Source organism: Festucalex cinctus, chromosome 1 (assembly GCF_051991245.1).
Source record: "Festucalex cinctus isolate MCC-2025b chromosome 1, RoL_Fcin_1.0, whole genome shotgun sequence".
Classification (NCBI taxonomy): domain Eukaryota; kingdom Metazoa; phylum Chordata; class Actinopteri; order Syngnathiformes; family Syngnathidae; genus Festucalex; species Festucalex cinctus.
The window spans coordinates 4,863,216-4,880,086 of NC_135411.1; the positions used below are offsets into that span (position 1 = coordinate 4,863,216).

The 16,871-nt window shown below is 44.9% G+C and overlaps 1 protein-coding gene across 4 annotated transcripts; it reads left to right on the forward strand.

The window, feature by feature from the left end:
* Window positions 1–331: 331 nt before the first annotated feature.
* Window positions 332–16,489, forward strand: LOC144007393 (uncharacterized). 4 transcript variants are annotated; one of them, XM_077507029.1, is made up of 4 exons: window positions 497–614; window positions 4,404–5,202; window positions 13,636–13,881; window positions 14,575–16,489. In XM_077507029.1, the coding sequence occupies exons 2-4, from the start codon at window positions 5,052–5,054 to the stop codon at window positions 15,537–15,539; spliced, it is 1,362 nt and encodes a 453-aa protein (XP_077363155.1). In that variant the 5' UTR covers window positions 497–614; window positions 4,404–5,051; the 3' UTR covers window positions 15,540–16,489. The 4 variants fall into 4 exon arrangements, with proteins under 4 accessions (XP_077363166.1, XP_077363155.1, XP_077363139.1 ...); XM_077507013.1 differs by having other exon boundaries at window positions 503–614; window positions 4,675–5,202; XM_077507040.1 differs by lacking the exon at window positions 4,404–5,202 and having other exon boundaries at window positions 332–614.
* Window positions 16,490–16,871: the final 382 nt, after the last annotated feature.

The following is a 16,871-nucleotide window of genomic DNA, read 5'->3' on the forward strand; positions in this document are numbered from 1 at the left end:
CATCCCAGATAATAAACTTTCAGTTTACCTCAAAATGCTTGTTCAACTTTGATGGCGAATTTTTAAACTGCACATCCACTTCAATAAACTGGTGCCATTTAAAACTTTTCAATTATATCGGGAACAAAACATTGAAAAAGGGAATGAAACTTTCGAACTGCAGCAAAAAAAATATAAAAAAAAATGGCGGCATCTGTCGATGCCTTGATGACAATGCTTGCTTTGAAGCCTCCGCACAGTTTCCAGCAACCAATCATAAGGCAGCAGGGGCGTGTCCTGCCTGACTTAACTTCCGCCGCACTTCCGCAGGTCTTCTGTACTGTGTGGGCTGTCGGCTATCCAGCTCAGTGCTCTCAGTCTAGTTAGCTTAGCTTAGCTTAGTTTAGCTGAGCTTAGCTTAGCTTAACTCGCTAGCCGCTAACAAAGAGAAGCACATAACACGTGGTCAGGAAAAGACCGAGTGTGACTTTGTTGGCATTATTGTGCCAAAATGTCGGCGAGAACGACACCAAAGGACGAGGAGGAACTCTTTGGAGTCAAAGAAGAGAACGAGCAACATTTTCAACCGCTGGACGATGTTTGCCAGCAGCCTCGAATTGTGCTACACGCAGCAGGTTTGTACACTTTTTTTTTTTCTTTTTTCTTTTTATTGGAAGAACAGTAATATAAAATACAACAGCCAGGGGGAGACAAATGCATATGAAAATAAACTACAAAAATAAATTGTACAGTTCACATAAATATAGGGTTTTGCTTGCTTTCTTATTTGTGGAATGACCAATAGACTTAATATATTGTTTGACTTCATTTTCGAACATGAACAAACGAGGTCTCTGCTTAATGTATCGACATTTGTGTATGTGCCATTTTGCCAATATGAGAACAAAATTAATTATATGAAAAGCGTCTTGAGATCTAGATGGATAATTATTGAAGCCAAACAGTATTTTCAAAACAAAGAGAAAGTTGTGGTTCTACAATAATGAAAACAGAATTATAGATATCTTTCCATAACGTTTTGGAAAACGGGCAATCCCAAAACAAATGAAATATATCCTTAGGAGAATTTTCACAAAAAGAGCAGTCGGTGTTAATATTTTTCTTCATCCGCTGTAGAAAAACTTTGCATGTATAACATCTATGAATTATTTTAAAAGATACTTCTTTCACTTTGTTATTGATCAAATATTTGGAAGCCAAATTCCAAATTTTGGTCCAGTCAAGGTTATGAACAAGATTATTCCAATAAAACACAACATAAGGTACTGAAGCGACATCTTTCTGGAACAACTTTCGTACATTGCAATTATTATTTCGTTTATGGGAAAAACAAATCGCACCAATTTCTGTTTTGGTTGGATCAACAGACAGAGTTAGGTTGAAGTTGTAACCAACTAAACCTTTAAACAAGGTAATAACACCAGTAGGAATTGCATTTAAAACAGCATTAAAGTCAGAGACAGAAATCGTAATATTATACTTCGAAACAAATTCCTGGTAAGTCAAAAACAAGCCATTTGAATTAAACATTTGACCAACCAAAAGAATATTATGAGAGAACCAAATCGGATCAAATAAGGATTTACGTTTATGTATAATATCTGCATTATTCCATAAATAATATCTATGGGGTGAGAAGTTATGATTATAAATCAAAGACCAGGAAAGAAGCATCTGCTTATGGAAATTAGACAATTTAATGGGAAGTTTTGGAATGCTGTAGTTGCAAAACAAAAGAAATTTGAGGCCTCCAAGCTGCGAAAAAACAAAATTTGGGATCAAATTCCAGATTGAAAATGGGTTCCTTAAGAATTGTTTCAACCAGTTTATTTTGAAGGAATTATTTCGAGTTCGAAAATCCCAAAAATTAAGGCCACCTCTATTATAGGAGTTCATCATTACAGACTTTCGAATGTAATGAGTTTTATTTTTCCAAACAAAATTAAAAAGCATTTTGTCTATAACACTCAAAATCTTTTTGTTGACATCAAGAGACAGAGCAGCATATATGAGGCGGGATAATCCTTCAGCTTTGGTCAGCAAAATTCTTCCTTTTAGTGATAAGTCGCGTTGGGTTTGTACACTTGTTATTACTACTCCCTTTCTGAAGCACAACTATAAATACTATAAAGCGTGAAGAAATTTCAGCGCTGTTCAATTCAACTTTATTCTGGACAGGGGACGGTTATCCAGTCATCAGACAGTCATACCAATGTCTGTAACAGACGTGTGCGATTTGAAGAACACTTTAAGGTCCAGGATATTATTGTATTAAAACGGTGTTTCCCCACATACATTTTTTTTTTTTACAATATTACCACATTAATCTTTTTGTCATGATTACGGCATTATTACATTCAACTGCTGTTGCAACCACTGTTAATTTTGACAAGAAATTTCAATTTAGTTTGTCTTTTGACCAAAATGTATCAAAGTTGTAGTCATAATTTAGTCCTCTGATTGTATTTTAGTATTAATCCAATTTTAGTCGACGAAAATAAAGAGCAATTTTAATCGACTACATTGACAGTTTAGTCTATTTTCATTCAGCATACATTTAAACTTTTAGACAGAAATCTATTTGTAACTGTAGTTTAACACGCAAGACAGATTTCATACAATGGTGTCCATTGTTTTAGTGAAACATGTTCAACTGACAATATGACTTAGTTTTCACCCTAATAAAATAAAAAAAAATGTGCATAATTAAATTGCTTGAGATTAATCTTACAGCTGCGCAATGAATGTAACCATGTTTGAACATTGACCAAAGTGCAGTGAACACTGAACAGTTTCTGAGTGGTTCTTTTCTCCAACTCGCGTTTCATTCATTCTGATTGGATTGTGTGAATTTTCGTCACTGTGCTGTTTTCGTTTTCGTTTTAGCAAAATTGTCAGTCGATTTTAGTTATAGTTATCGTCTCAATGAGTGGCTTCTATTTTAGTTTTTGTTTAATTTTTGTCTGAAAAAAAAAGTTTGTCACAAAAATCATGACAATTTTTTGTCGACGAAATTATCGCTAGTTGCCACTGTAGCATTCATGAACTCAACTTTGTTTATTTATAAAGCGCCTTAAAAACAGGCATTGCTGTATACAAAGTGCTGCACATGAAATATAAATCGGTTGTGCAGTCAAGAATAAGGTAACAAAACAAGAACAAAGCAAACATTTTGAAGTGCGTATACAAGTTTTTGTTTTTTGTTTTTACAAGTAAATACATTTTACATCAGTAAATTAATAATAGGCAAGTGAATAAATAAATAAATACATAGATAAATAAGTAGAATAAACATCAAAACACCACAAAACACCAAAAACAATGTTCAGTTTCATGGTGCGCCAAAAGCCAAAGAATACAGATGTGTTTTAAAAGAGGATAAAGAGGGGGACTGCATAATATTTTGTGGAAGGTCGTTCCAAATGGAGGGACCGGCGGCAACAGCAAAGGCTCGATCTCCTCTAAGCCTCCGCTTTGCCCTCGGCACCTCCAATTGAGTTTGGTCTGCTGACCTGAGGCACCGAGCATGTGCGTAGGGCTGCAAGAGCTCAGTGAGATAAGGTGGCGCAAGACCATTGAGAGATTTAAAAACCAAATTCAAGAATCTTAAAGTGGACTCTAAATTTTAGAGGTGAAGAGAGGCCAGGATTGGGGTTATGTGCTCCCTCTTACGGGCACCAGTAACGAGCAGCAGTATTTTTGGATTGAGGACAATCAATGACAATCAATTCCATTTCGTCAATCAGTGTTGAGTTTATATGGGGATATGTGCGAACTGCGCACGAGACGACACATGAAAATAGAATGAAACGGGTACGCTTAATTTAGTAGAATTAATGAAATTAAACAGTTATAAGCGGTTATGAAACACAGTCCGTGTTCCCCTCCGCGAACCTGGCTGACATCCCGCTCGTGAATGTGTCTGATTATCCTTCTTTTACACAAATAAAAACCGTTAGTATTCCTCATCGGAGGACGTTGCCGAAAAATTATGATTTGACGAGGGGTTCGTGACCTGGTCAAAATAGTCCGTGTGCCGCGTCATCCTGTGCTGCCAGCATGTGAGCAGTGCTAATTTCGTCAACGAATAATTTTCATCATGAAATTTTTCTTTCAGATCAAAATTAAACAAAAACTAAAATAGAAGCCATTCATTGACATGATAACTAAAATTGACTGACACTTTCATCAATGACTAAAAGGAAAATGAAAACAATACAGTGACGAAAATTCACACAATCCAATCAGAAGGAATGAAACGCGGGTTGGAGAAAAGAACCACTCAGAAACTGTTCAGTGTTCACTGCACTTTATTTAATTTAATTATTATTTTTTTAATTGTATTTATTATTGTGCAACTGTAAGATTAATCTCCAGCAATTCTGTACTTTTTTTTTATTTAGGTGAAAACTTAAGAGAAACATCTCCTGGATGCAACTGGGACGCATCATCAGTGATGTAGCCTGGGTTCATTGAGTGTTTCGGGTCTCGCAACATCAGACACTCTTGCCCAGGTGACCCAGCCGAGGTTGATCAAGCCTCAGCTTGCGTCCCAGTAGCAGTCCACGGATCTGCCCTTTTGAGCCATAGCCACCTGGTGGCTTTCTCTGCGGCTTCGCTAACTGACTTAATGGCCTTCTTCTTGGCCGCCCCTGATACACCCAAACGTCCTAGGACTTTGCAGAAGGATCGACCAGCAAAGCCTCTGCAGCCAACTTCGTCTCATAGAAAATCTTCCAGCCCCTACCCCTGCATTCCTCCACCAGTTCCTGGTACTTTGCACGTTTCCTCTCATTGGCTTCCTCCATGCGCTCTTCCCAGGATACCGTGAGTTCCAGCATGATCAGGTGTCTTGAAGCCTCAGAGGTAATGATCATGTCTGGCCGGAGAGATGTTGCTGCGATGTGCTGGGGGAACTTTAGCTGTTTTCCCAGGTCGACTTGCAACTGCCAATCCGAGGCAGTGTGGAGTAGTCCTCTTGCTGTCTGTGGACATGACTGGGGTCTCTCTCCTGCCTTGATGAAAGGGACTGCCCTGCTCGGAGCTTTGTGATGTGTGTTCGTGCTGATTGCCAGGGCTTTGCTCTCAGCAACTGCTTTCAGAACCTGGTCATGGCGCCAGCGATAGCAACCTTCAGCCAGGGACTTTGGGCAGCTGCTGAGGAGATGTTCCAAAGAGCCTCCTCCAGAGCAAAGGGGACAGGTGGGTGTCTCACTCTTCCCCCACACATGAAGGTTCGTTGGGCTCGGGAGGGCGTCGTAAACTGCCTGCACAAGGCAAGGCAAGGCAAGGCAAGTTTATTTGTATAGCACATTTCATACACAAGGCAACTCAATGTGCTTTACACAAGGAAAGACAACACATAAGCATCAAGAAACAGTAGTTAACATTCAGAGGAAAAAAAAATAAAATAAAAATAGGTTACAAAATTTACTAAAAAAAAACAAAACAAAAAAAAACAAACAAAAAAAAACATACAAAAACAATCTTAAAACATTATTCAACAAACTTTAAAACATTTAACATAAAAAAGTTTAAAATAATAATAATAATAATAATAATAATAAAAAAAACTTAATTCAAGCTGTTTAAAAGTCCCTAATCAAAGGTATAAGAAAAAAGCAAAGTTTTTAACCTGGATTTGAATGCATTTACACTCGGGGCTGACTTCACTTCTGTTGGTAGCCTATTCCATCTGTGTGCAGCATAATAGCTAAATGCAGCTTCACCATGTTTGCTTCGAACTCTGGGTTCCACTAGTTGGCCCAAGTCTGTGGATCTCAGAGCCCTGCTGGGTTTGTACTCAATCAGCATTTCTTGGATATATTCAGGACCCAAACCATTTAGTGATTTATAGACGAGTAGCAGAACTTTAAAATCGATTCTACAGCTGACTGGGAGCCAGTGTAAATCCTTAAGTACTGGAGTAATATGTTCTGATCTTTTTGTTTTGGTCAGAACTCGAGCTGCAGCGTTCTGAATGAGCTGCAATTGTCTCATGTTCTTTTGAGAGAGTCCAGTCAGAAGACCGTTACAGTAATCGAGTCTGCTGGAGATAAAAGCATGGATAAGCTTCTCTTGGTCTGCTTGAAGCATGCAGTCCTTCAGTCTGGATATGTTTTTCAGCTGGTAAAAGGCTGTTTTAGTGATGAATTTAATATGATTGCTGAAGGTCAGGTCTGAATCTATTAGTACTCCAAGATTTCGAACTTGGTCTTTAGTTTCTAAAGACAGTGACTCAAGCTGTTTTTTAACAGCAATCCTCTTTTCTTTATTGCCGAAAACAATGAGCTCCGTTTTGTTTTCGTTCAGCTGAAGGAAATTTTGGTTCATCCAGTTGTTAACTTGCTCTAGAGAATGACACAATACGTTAATAGAACTGCTGTCATTTGGGGACATAGATAAATACAGTTGTGTGTCATCTGCATAACTATGATAGTCAACATCGGTGTTCTGAAGCGTTTGACCCAAAGGTAACATATACAGACTGAACAACAGGGGTCCAAGGACTTCAAATGAATTAAAGCTTCCCAATGAATGGGAGCAGAAAGGAATTACACACCTTCATCATCTTTTCTCAGATAATAAGTTTATATCGTATACAAACTTGGTCCAGAAATATGAAATAAAAAAGGGAAATTTCTTACATTATCTGCAAGTTAAAAATATGGTTAAGAAACAAATCCCAACACTTCAGGATACGCTCCAACTGCCTGTCTTAGCTAAAGATATTATAAAGCTTTCTCCAACAACAATAAAGAAAATATCAAAAATATATAAGTTATTTTTATACACAAATAAAACGTATTTACCGACTTTAAAATGGGAAAAAGACTTGTCTATAGTTCCGGAACCAGACTTTTGGACCCAAATCTGTGAAAATGTATTTAAAATGACCAAACAGACAAATTTGCAACTTATCCAATATAAGATACTTCATAGAACATATATTACACAATATATGATGAAAAAAATGGGACTCTCTGACTCCGACATTTGTCTCCAGTGCTCACAAAACACTGCCGATACTTATCTTCATGCTTTATGGTCATGTACTCCAGTGCTGCATTTCTGGACTAAAATCTTGGGAAAGCTCGCTGATATATTAAACTGTAGGCTTCCTTTATCTCCAAGATTGTGTTTACTAGGTGACTTAACAATAACTGAGCTACCATGTAAACAATCTCAATCTATATTTATAGCCCTTACTATTGCTAAAAAAATAATCCTTGTCAATTGGAAAAATAAACAATCTCTAAATATCGACCACTGGTTAAACTTACTAATAAATTATATCTCAATGGAAAAAATCTCTGCCTTAAATAAAAATCAAGTATCAAGATTTAAACAAATATGGTCTATGTACATAGAATATTTTAATCTCAATTTGGCAACTTAATCCTGCCAAGATTCTGCCTGTTAACGAGAGCCACCACATCGTTACAACTTCTGTTTTCGCTGCTCCTGTATTTGGTATTTTGTATCTGATTGTTTTTATTTTTATATAGTCAGGAACCTAGTTGCTGCTAGTGGGCTCGAGCATACCACACTATACGACACTATACTCAATAACTCCTTAAGATCTATTTCTAGTGGGCACTAAGCATCAACACTTGGTGTTACTGCATGCTAATTAGTCAATTTTCTTGACGCCGTCCCCTGTGGTCGGGCGGGGGTGGTTCTGCCCCCCCCCCCCCCCCCCCCCCCCCGTTGTCTGCTCGGTGGCGGTTGCGTCTTGGCCGCTCCCTGGGCCCCCTGTGGGGTGCGGTGTTGGGGTGCTTCCCCTGGTGCCCGGGGCGGTGCCGTCCCGGCGCGGTCCGCTGCTCCGTGCCCGGCGGCGCGGTTCGGGGTGGGTGGGCCTCCGGTGTGCCCCGTGGTTCCCTCTCCCCTCCCCCTTCCTCCCCCCCGTCGCCTCTCCCTCCTCGCCTCCTCCCGCCCATCCTCCTCTGCCTCCCGGTCCCTTTTCCCTTGTCACCCTCCCTCCTCCTCTCCCCCCCCGCCTCCTGCCCTGCAGCCGCCCTTTCGCCTTCTTGTCGTCTTCTCCCCACTCCCCCCCCCCCCCCCCCCCCTTCCCTGTCTGCCCTGCGGCCCCTCCCCCTCCCTCTCCCTGGGCCTGGGGCTCCCTCCCCGGCCCGGGCGTCGGGCTCCGGGGGCCGGGCGAGGGTTTGGGGCCTGCCCCACTCCGGTATAACTCCTGGCGCCCCGGGCGGGCTCCGGTGGCCGGTGGGCTGTCCGGTAGCCCTGCTGCGCTGGCTGTCCGCCCATTGTGGTGCCGGGTGGATGAGGTGGGGGGCGGCAGGGGATGGGGGTGCTGGGGGGCGGGCGTGTCACCTACACCCGCCGGGTTGGGTGAGGCCCCGCTGGTCGCTCCTCTTACTCACTTCACTAGCTTGCACTATACACTTTGTAAATATACACATAGGGCACACAACACATTTCTTGGTGGGGTGGGGAAGGGTGGAAACACCGTCTTCACCCTTCAACTCCCCTCCAATTTTAATGCACCTCACGTCCAAGGGGAGGGGTGAGTTGGGGCGGGGAGCCATCAGAGGGGATGGACTGCAGTGCCTGGCAGCGCTGTGGTCCCCCCCATTTGGGTCCCTGCCCCACCACTTTGTCCCTCCATTCCCTTTTTTAATGCACCACACATATACATATTCATTTTTTTGGGGGGGATACGGGTGTGTCGGAGTAGGGGAAATTTTTTCCCTCTGCTCCGACTCACCTGCTCCCAATTTTAATGCACCACACGCACACACTTGTATATACACTGGGTGGGGCCACATTCACGGTGTAAGGGTAGAGCTCGCCAGTCGGCGAGCTGGCGGACTCAGTAACAGGGTTAGGTGTCACTAGTACTCTGGCGTGACGACCGGGGCCTCTCCCCACCGGGCTCGGTGTTCTGGTGTTCCGCCTTCTCCTCTGGTGCTTCCTCCTCTGCTTCCCCCCTCCCGCCGCTGTGCAAATCTCGCGCGGCTGGAGGTGGGGTGGGCACATCTTCCCTCTCTGCGCTGCTGCCCGGTGCCGGTTTCCGGGGGGGGGTGGGGGGTTCTCGCGGGGGGCCGGGTTCACGGGGGGGGGGGGGTGGCGGCCGTCGGGGGGGGGCGGCTTGTTTGGGGGGGGGGGGTGGAGGTATGGGTGGGTGGGGGGTTGGGTGCTGGGGGTCGGGGTGTGTTCGGGGGTCTGGGGGTCGGGGGTGGTGGGGCCTGGGTCGTGGTGGATGGCGGGTTTGGGTGGGGTGCGGGGGGGTCGTGGGGGGATGGGGGCTGGGGACCGGTGGGGCGCTGTGGGGGCCCGCTGGGCCTCGTTCTGCGGCCTTGGGCTCGGGGGTGTGGGCCGGGGCTGGGGCGGGGGTGTTCCGGGTGTCTGGGTCGGCTCGCCGACCGGTGTCCGCTCGGGTGGCTTGGGGGTGGCCTTGGTGCTGCCGCGGCCTGGGGATTCCGGGGAGGGGGGGGGGGGGGTGCTCGCTTTGCTGGACCGCGGTTGACGGCTTCTTTCTTTGGTGGTGGTCCTTATGCATGCCAGATCCGTCGCACCAGCATCTACTGAAACTCAACAGAAGTACCCTCTCCCTCCCACAGCCCCTTGAATCAGTTGGTGCTGGTGTCTGTGGTTCTCACTTTGCTTTATCTATCCTTCCCTCCTTCCTCTCTTTAGTTTTTCCTCTGGTCACTTGAGATCTTAATTTATTAGAAGTATGAGGTTTCTGGGGTTGGCATAAGACTCCGGTTTTGTAACCACGCAGGAGGGGTCTTGTTGGTGCTGGACTTCACTTTGATGGATTGGATGTACTGGCTTCTATTGATCTCACTCTGCCTTATCGATCCTTCCCTCCTTCCTCTCTTTAGTTTTTCCTCTGGGCTCTTGAGATCTCGCTAAATTTGCTGGAATTTAGAGGCTTCCGGGGTTGGCGTAAGACTTTGATTTTGTAATCATGGGGAAGGCAGGAAGTGTTTGGTCGGTGCTGGATGTCACTTTGATTTACCTTTCTTTTCTCTTTATTTCTTTTTTTTTCTGACCTTTTCTCTGGTCTCCTGACCATTTAAATCTCACGACTCTGGCAAGATTCTGAAGTACCTGGTTAAGGCGAAGGGTAATGGGATATTTATAAGGTTTTAGGTGAATGAATGAGTATAAATTTATACGTATTTGCACGCACGCAAACGCACACACGCAAACGCACGCACGCACGCAAACGCACGCACGCACGCAAACGCACGCAAACGCACGCACACATACACACACAAAAAAAAAAAAAAAGAGCAATGATGACAAGACGTTGAATCGGTAAGACTGCCGAATGAACAATTCTGAGCTCTTCAAAAAAAAAAAAAAAATGAAATTCCCAATGAAATTTCTTTACACTGAAATAGAGATTTAAAAATGGCAGCAAGTCCACCACCTTTTTTGCCATTACGACATTTGTTCATGAAACTAAAATTTGTTGGTGTTGCCTCATTGAGAACAGTGTTGCAGGAACCTTCTGTTAGCCATGTTTCACTGAGGAGAAATAAGTCAAGATCATATGTCATAATAATGTCATGAATCAACAATGATTTGTTAACTAGTGATCTTGTATTTAATAGCGCTAGTCTCACAGTGGCAATCGGAGATGCTGGTTTAGTCAGAGGTTCACAAGCTATACTGACTAGGTTTGTAGCTTCTGACTTATTTCTTCTTATTTCTTTTGCCAACTTTCTATTTCTTATAATCACAGGAATGCTACAAGCTTCCTTGGGTCCTGACTTATTCTGGGAACACACGTTTTTTATATTGTATATGTAGTCTGGACCCAAAACATATCAGACCGAGCTGTAGTTGAGATTCTCCATAGCCAAAGATGGAGGTCGGCGGGTGGGGAGCTGTATGCTGAGGCTTGGTGGAGTCAGACGATTAGTGGATAGCTGAATGTGGCGTCCTGGGGGGAGCATGGGCGAACCGTCATCAGCATGCAGCTGCCTGGAGAGACTTTTATTTAGCTGTATGGAGAGATTGACCAGATTGCTCAACCTATTGGTGAGACTCGCTGGCGAGTCAGTCATCGGGTCATTCGGGGGCGGTGCACAGCGCGGGGGTACATCCGGCAGTGAATCCGGTAGTGGAGCTGTCTGGCAGGTGTCGCTTGGGGGCGATGAACAGCGCAGGGGTGCATCTGGTAGTGAAACTGGTGGTGGTGGTCGTGGTGGTGTTTGGCAGGTGTCGTTCGGGAGCAGGGGAGCTGGATGTTCGGTGTTTGGAGTGTGGGCAGATGAGGACAAATCAATCTGTTCTGAAGGGCAGGGAGTGCAAGATAGTGAGCCAGCCTCACTAGATCCTCTTCTTATCGGTTGTTGTGTTTCATGTCCTTTGTTTTGGGAACATAGCGTCCAGTGACGCACGCTATGGAAGATGTTGGCTGTCAGTAATCTGACTCCCTGCTTATTGAGATAAATCCCATTGCGTTGGAAAAGATGGCGACGTTCACAAAACATAGAAAAATTGTCAATAAAGTTCACTGAGTAAGAAGCACAGATGCTTTTCAGCCATCTCGAGAGTGACATAATCCGACTGAAACGCTCATCACCTGGTCGGACAGTAGGCAGAGGACCACTCAGAAAAACCTCTGCGTTTAGGCATATTATCTTGTGTAGAAGGGTAATAAAGTCTTGCTTCAGTATCTCCGACTGTTTTTTCAACACATCGAATGCTCCTGTGTGAATCACAATCGATCTCACAGTCGGGTAGTCAGTAGCAATCTTGTCGACTTTTTCAGAAATGTCCAGCACCATGTCATTAGCAAAACACAGAACTTTTGTGTTTTTTCTGCTGCACAGACGTTTAACACCAAACAAGGCTTTGTCGCCTATTATCAGTGTTTGTGTTTCAGTAGCTGAACGGATTTGCTGAGAAGGTCCGGTTTCATACCTTTGACTGGTGCTGTGATCCCCCGAGGCTTGCTGGCTCGGCGACAGCACGGCAAACCTGTTTCTCAGTTCGATATCAGTATTTTGTCTTCGTCGGCCAAGAGACGGTTTCCTTTTTCTTGCTGGTACCAACGTCCAAGACTGATTTCTTGGGGTTGAGGTAGCCTTTTGCATAGGCCGACGTGTTTCCTCAGGCATTAGTTGGCGGTCAGGTCCAGCTGTTGGGCGACGACTCCTCAGTTTTGGCTTTGCTCCCAGCACATTCCACAGAGGGTCGGTGGATGGAGCTAGCTGTTTGTTAGCATGCTCATGACCACCGTTTGGAGACATTGGCAGTGTGGTGTCATTCCACGATTTTCCATTCACCTCCACAAACAAGGTTACAAGGAACCGGACGCGGTGGAAGTCTGCCTGCATGATGTTCGACCAGGTCACTTTGCGCTGTAACACGCTCTCCCACCTTGTCCATGCCCCCTGCTGCCGGAGTCCAACTGCCCTGCTCACCCGCTCTTCCTCCACACCTGCTCGGACCTCTTCCTGGAGTAGCTGATGTCTCTCCTTTCCCTGGGCCTGGCTCACTTGGGTCTTTGGGAAGTAGCCCAGGCCTGCTCTCCCCGTTGCCAAAACCCCTACCAGCGCTTTCTGCCTTAGGCGTGACTCTGCCACCTCCACTGCTTTCTCAGCTCTCCACTTCCTTCCGGTTCTCACTTCGATCCCTGCTGATGACACCTTGTTGTCCCTGGAATCCCTATACTGTAGAGCCTCTCTTGTACGTGCCACCTTGAACTCTTCAGTGAGCCCACTGAGGGGTAGCTGGAGGGTGTTGCTTGTCCCGTACAGGGCAGCGCTGGTGAGGCTGCGGAGAAGTCCCAGCCACTTTCGAAGAAAGCCACTGATCTTCCTTTCGAGAGACTCCACAGTTGTTAACGGGACTGCATAAATAAGGAGAGGCCACAAGACTCTGGGCAGGATGGAGTGCTGGTAGATCCAGGCTTTAAATCTACCAGGCAGGCCAGACTTGTCCACCTTGGTGAGCCACGCTCCCAGTTGTTCACCAGACTCCTGTATGGTAGCAGAGTCTCTCAAAGTTGCATCAAAGAGCTTCCCCAGGCTCTTAACTGGCTGTTCCGAGATTGTCGGGATCTCGGTTCCCGAGATCGAAAACCGGAACTTGTCCATCACCTTCCCCCTCTCCAGAACCATGGACCTTGACTTGGAGGGCTTGAAGCTCATCCTCGCCCATGTGATGTGTCTCTCCAAACCCTGCAGGATCCACCTGCACCCTGGGACAGATGTTGTGGTGATGATAAGGTCATCCATGTAGGCTCTTATGGGAGGCTGGCGAACACCTGCTCTGGATAGGGGCCCTCTACAGTTATATATTATTGTCAGTTCAATATGTTTCATTGAAAAAATAAAGACACTGTTGTATTAAATACATCTTATACGTGCCACACCTACTTTGTACACAGATGTTTGGTAAAGCGATTTTCCCCCTGTGCTATTTTGATAGACAAATTGGCTGCACTAATGTAGCAAGGGGGAAATATTGAACCTCACCATTCCCCATTTCATCTCGTCACTGGACACGTGGTGAAGGAGCGCACCCCCTCGAGATGAATGGATTCTTAAAAAAAAATATATATATTCGATTGTGACAGTACTATCAACTCACACTTGAAATTTGACTTGACCAAACCAAATGTGTGTTTTGTCTTCTTCTGTCCTGCAGACGTCGCTGAGAAATATCTTCGTCCTGACCAACAGGACATGAAGCCTCCGAATGTTAAAAAGGAGGAAGAACATCCTCACATCGAAGAGGAAGAAAAGCCCGTTCGTGTCAAAGAGGAGGAGGTTGAGGACGATGTCACCAAGTCGCCACTGACCTTCGTCCCTTTAAAGAGTGAAGATGAAGACGAGCATGGGGAGGCGGAGCTTCCAAGCAGCAGCTCAACTCGTCAACACATGACGACAGAAGGTGATGCAGACCCCTGGCGACCACCACAAGCACAAAGTCATCATGACATCAGGGCTAGAGATAAGACCGATATGTTTTTTCAGGACCGATACCGACGGAGATTTTTAGTCGTCAAGGAGGCCACTAACCGACATTTGAAGTCGATATTCATTTACAGTAAAGGGGGGGGGGGGGGGGGGTATTGGCGTCAATTTTTTTCTAAAATACAAAAGCCATACTTGATTCTGTTGTATCATCTAAAAAAGTGAAATGGAAACTTAAGCAAGTAAATACCATATTGCTCAAGTTTTCGTCAGTAAATATTTTTCCCCAAAATTTAAAAACGCCTGCAATATTAAACGTTGACATTTCTGGTCACAAAAACAAATGGTTCAGAAGATTCCCAGGGTCAGTAGCATCTCTTATAAAGTGAACTGAAAATTTCAAGAAATAGCTCCCACAAAGGTTTCCCTCAGAAGTCAACGTTTGCAATAAACAAAAGAACACAAACTGGTGAAAAACCTTAGATCATCCTTTGATCCATAGATCAAAGTGCTCCATGTGCAGTGTTGTCGCCAAACTTTTTTTTTTGGGGGGATTGGCCAATCCGAGTGTGCTTTGGGCCCAAGTCGAGGTGCCACTGTAGAAACGATAATACACATCAACTCACGCTTGACCAACCTAAATTTGGGTTTGTCTCTTTGTGTCCTGCAGACGTTGGTGAAAAATATCTTCGTCCTGACGAACAGGAACTGAAGTCTCCTCATGTGAAAGAGGAGGAGGAGGAGGAAGAGCATCCTTATTTTAAAGAAGAAAAAAAGCCCCTTTGCGTCAAAAAAGAGGAGGTTGAGGATAACGTCACCAAGTCACCAATGACCTTCGCCCCTTTAAAGAGTGAAGATGAAGTCAAGGGTGAGAGTGAGGAGGGCAGAGGGGCGGAGCCTCCAAACAGCATCTCAACTCCTCAAAACATGACTCCAGAAAGTGATGCATACCATTGGGGATCATCACGAGCAAAAAGTGATGACACAAGGTCCGTTTCTTCTCATGATGATGATGATTATGATGATGATTTTGATTATGACGACGATGATGATGATGATGATGATGATGATGATGATCTGGATGGTAATGGTGAACACTCTGATGGTGAGAGGTCGTGTCACACTGACAACAAATCCTGGGAATGTTCTCACTGTGGGAAAACAATGAGTTCAAAAGGAGGTTTGAACATTCACTTGAGAAGACACACTGGAGAAAACACTTTTGTTTGTACACGCTGTTGCAAAAGGTTTTCTCAGCGGTCAGATTTAAAAACACGCACAAGAACGCACACTGGGGAAAAACCCTTTGCTTGCACATACTGTGGAAAAAGGTTTTCTCAGCAGTCAATTTTAACAAGACATACAAGAACGCACACTGGGGAAAAACCTTTTGCTTGTACAAACTGTGCCAAAAGGTTCACGCAGAAGTCACATTTAACAGCACATGCAAGAAGACACACTGGCCAGAAACATTTTTCTTGCTCATGTGGAAAAAGTTTCCTTTACAAAGGATATTTAAAAAGACACATAAGAAGCCACACGGGAGAGAAACCGTATTCCTGCACAGATTGTGGAAGAAGTTTCTCTTACATGTCAAATTTACGAAAACACACAAGAACACATGAGCTGCTTTGACACCAGCAAGACCAGGAACTTTGAGTTTTGGGTCAAGGGAGTTCTTGGTTGTAAAAGTTCAGCTGATGTAGAGACAACGCCCCTGAATTTGACCAATCACCCGTGGACATTGCGGCCCGCCCCCTCAAAGTTCCTGCCTGGCTCAGCAAGACCCTGCTGCCGAGATAGCACTTGGATGCCACCTGGGGAATTTAATTAACCTGGTAATTGTTGTTGGTGGAAAAACACCCAAACTGAATTTTACTAAGGTCAACTGAAAAGTTATCCAAAAGTTCCGACGGTGGAAAAACCCGTATAGTGAGAACTGAGAAGGAACCATTCAGTTGCAGTGTTTGTGTTAAAAGATTCTCTCGTAAAAAGCTTGCAGAGAGACACGAGTGTGCCGGTGACAATAGCAGCCATCTTTGAAGCTTAAAAAAATGAAGGGAAGTGAGTCTGGTGTGCTGTAAAAGTGTCGATGATTTTGAATAAAAAAAAACGAGTGTAGGAAATATTTAATCCCTCCCTGAATTTGAGACTTTTCATACAAAGTGTCATGTTTTGGTTTTGTGGGGGGTGGGATTTTGTTTCTTTTGGTGTTTTTGGTTGTTTGTCATGTGTTCCTTGTCTCTTCCCTTGTCCCGTTATGTCAAACCACGTCCACCTGAGTGTTTCTTCCCTTCCCAGTATATCCACCAATCAGCTTCCCTTGCCACTTGTGTCTTGCCCAGCTGTGTCTAGTCATTGTCAATTAGCCTGTGTGTATTTAGTCACCTGTTTTCCGTTCGGTTCTTGGGGGAGTCATTGTGCCTGTTCATGTTCATGTCCCTGTTTTCCGTGCCGTGCCGTGCCGTGCCGTGCCGTGCCGTGCCGTGCCGTGCCGTGCCATGCGTTTGTTTTTGATCTTGTTAATTTTTTCCATAGTCCCTTGTTTACATTTTTTGTTAATTAAATCCCCCTTTTTACTTGCATCCCTACGTTGCCCTGTTTTTGTTGCCCCCTGCATGTGGGTCCTGCCTCCAACACCCCCACACCTTGACACTAAGTATGTGTGTATGTTTGTGTATATTTACACGGACCCCCTCTGGAGATGGGGAGCGCCGGGCATAGCCCGAAGAGGCTCCATTGTTGAGGCGGCCAATCGGAGCTGCGACCGTAAGGTGGTCGGTGCCTGTCGCGGCGACAATCCTCGAACCACCAGTGGTCAGGGATGCTGTCAAGCTGAAGAAGGAGTCCTCTCGGGTCTTTTTGGCCAGTGGTACGGCGGAGGCAGCTGACAGTTTCCGGCTGGCCAAGCGGAACGCGGCTTCGGCGGTCGCTGAGGCAAAAACTCGGACATGGGCTCTCCTATCT

What these genes read in the sequence shown, in the direction of transcription:
- LOC144007393 (XM_077507029.1), top strand. Translation starts at nt 5,052, where the DNA reads ATGTGTGTTCGTGCTGATTGCCAGGGCTTTGCTCTCAGCAACTGCTTT. An exon ending in CTCCAGAGCAAAGGGGACAG is followed by an intron (nt 5,203 to 13,635) that starts GTGGGTGTCTCA and finishes TCTGTCCTGCAG; the next exon opens with ACGTCGCTGAGAAATATCTT. An exon ending in TCAACACATGACGACAGAAG is followed by an intron (nt 13,882 to 14,574) that starts GTGATGCAGACC and finishes TGTGTCCTGCAG; the next exon opens with ACGTTGGTGAAAAATATCTT.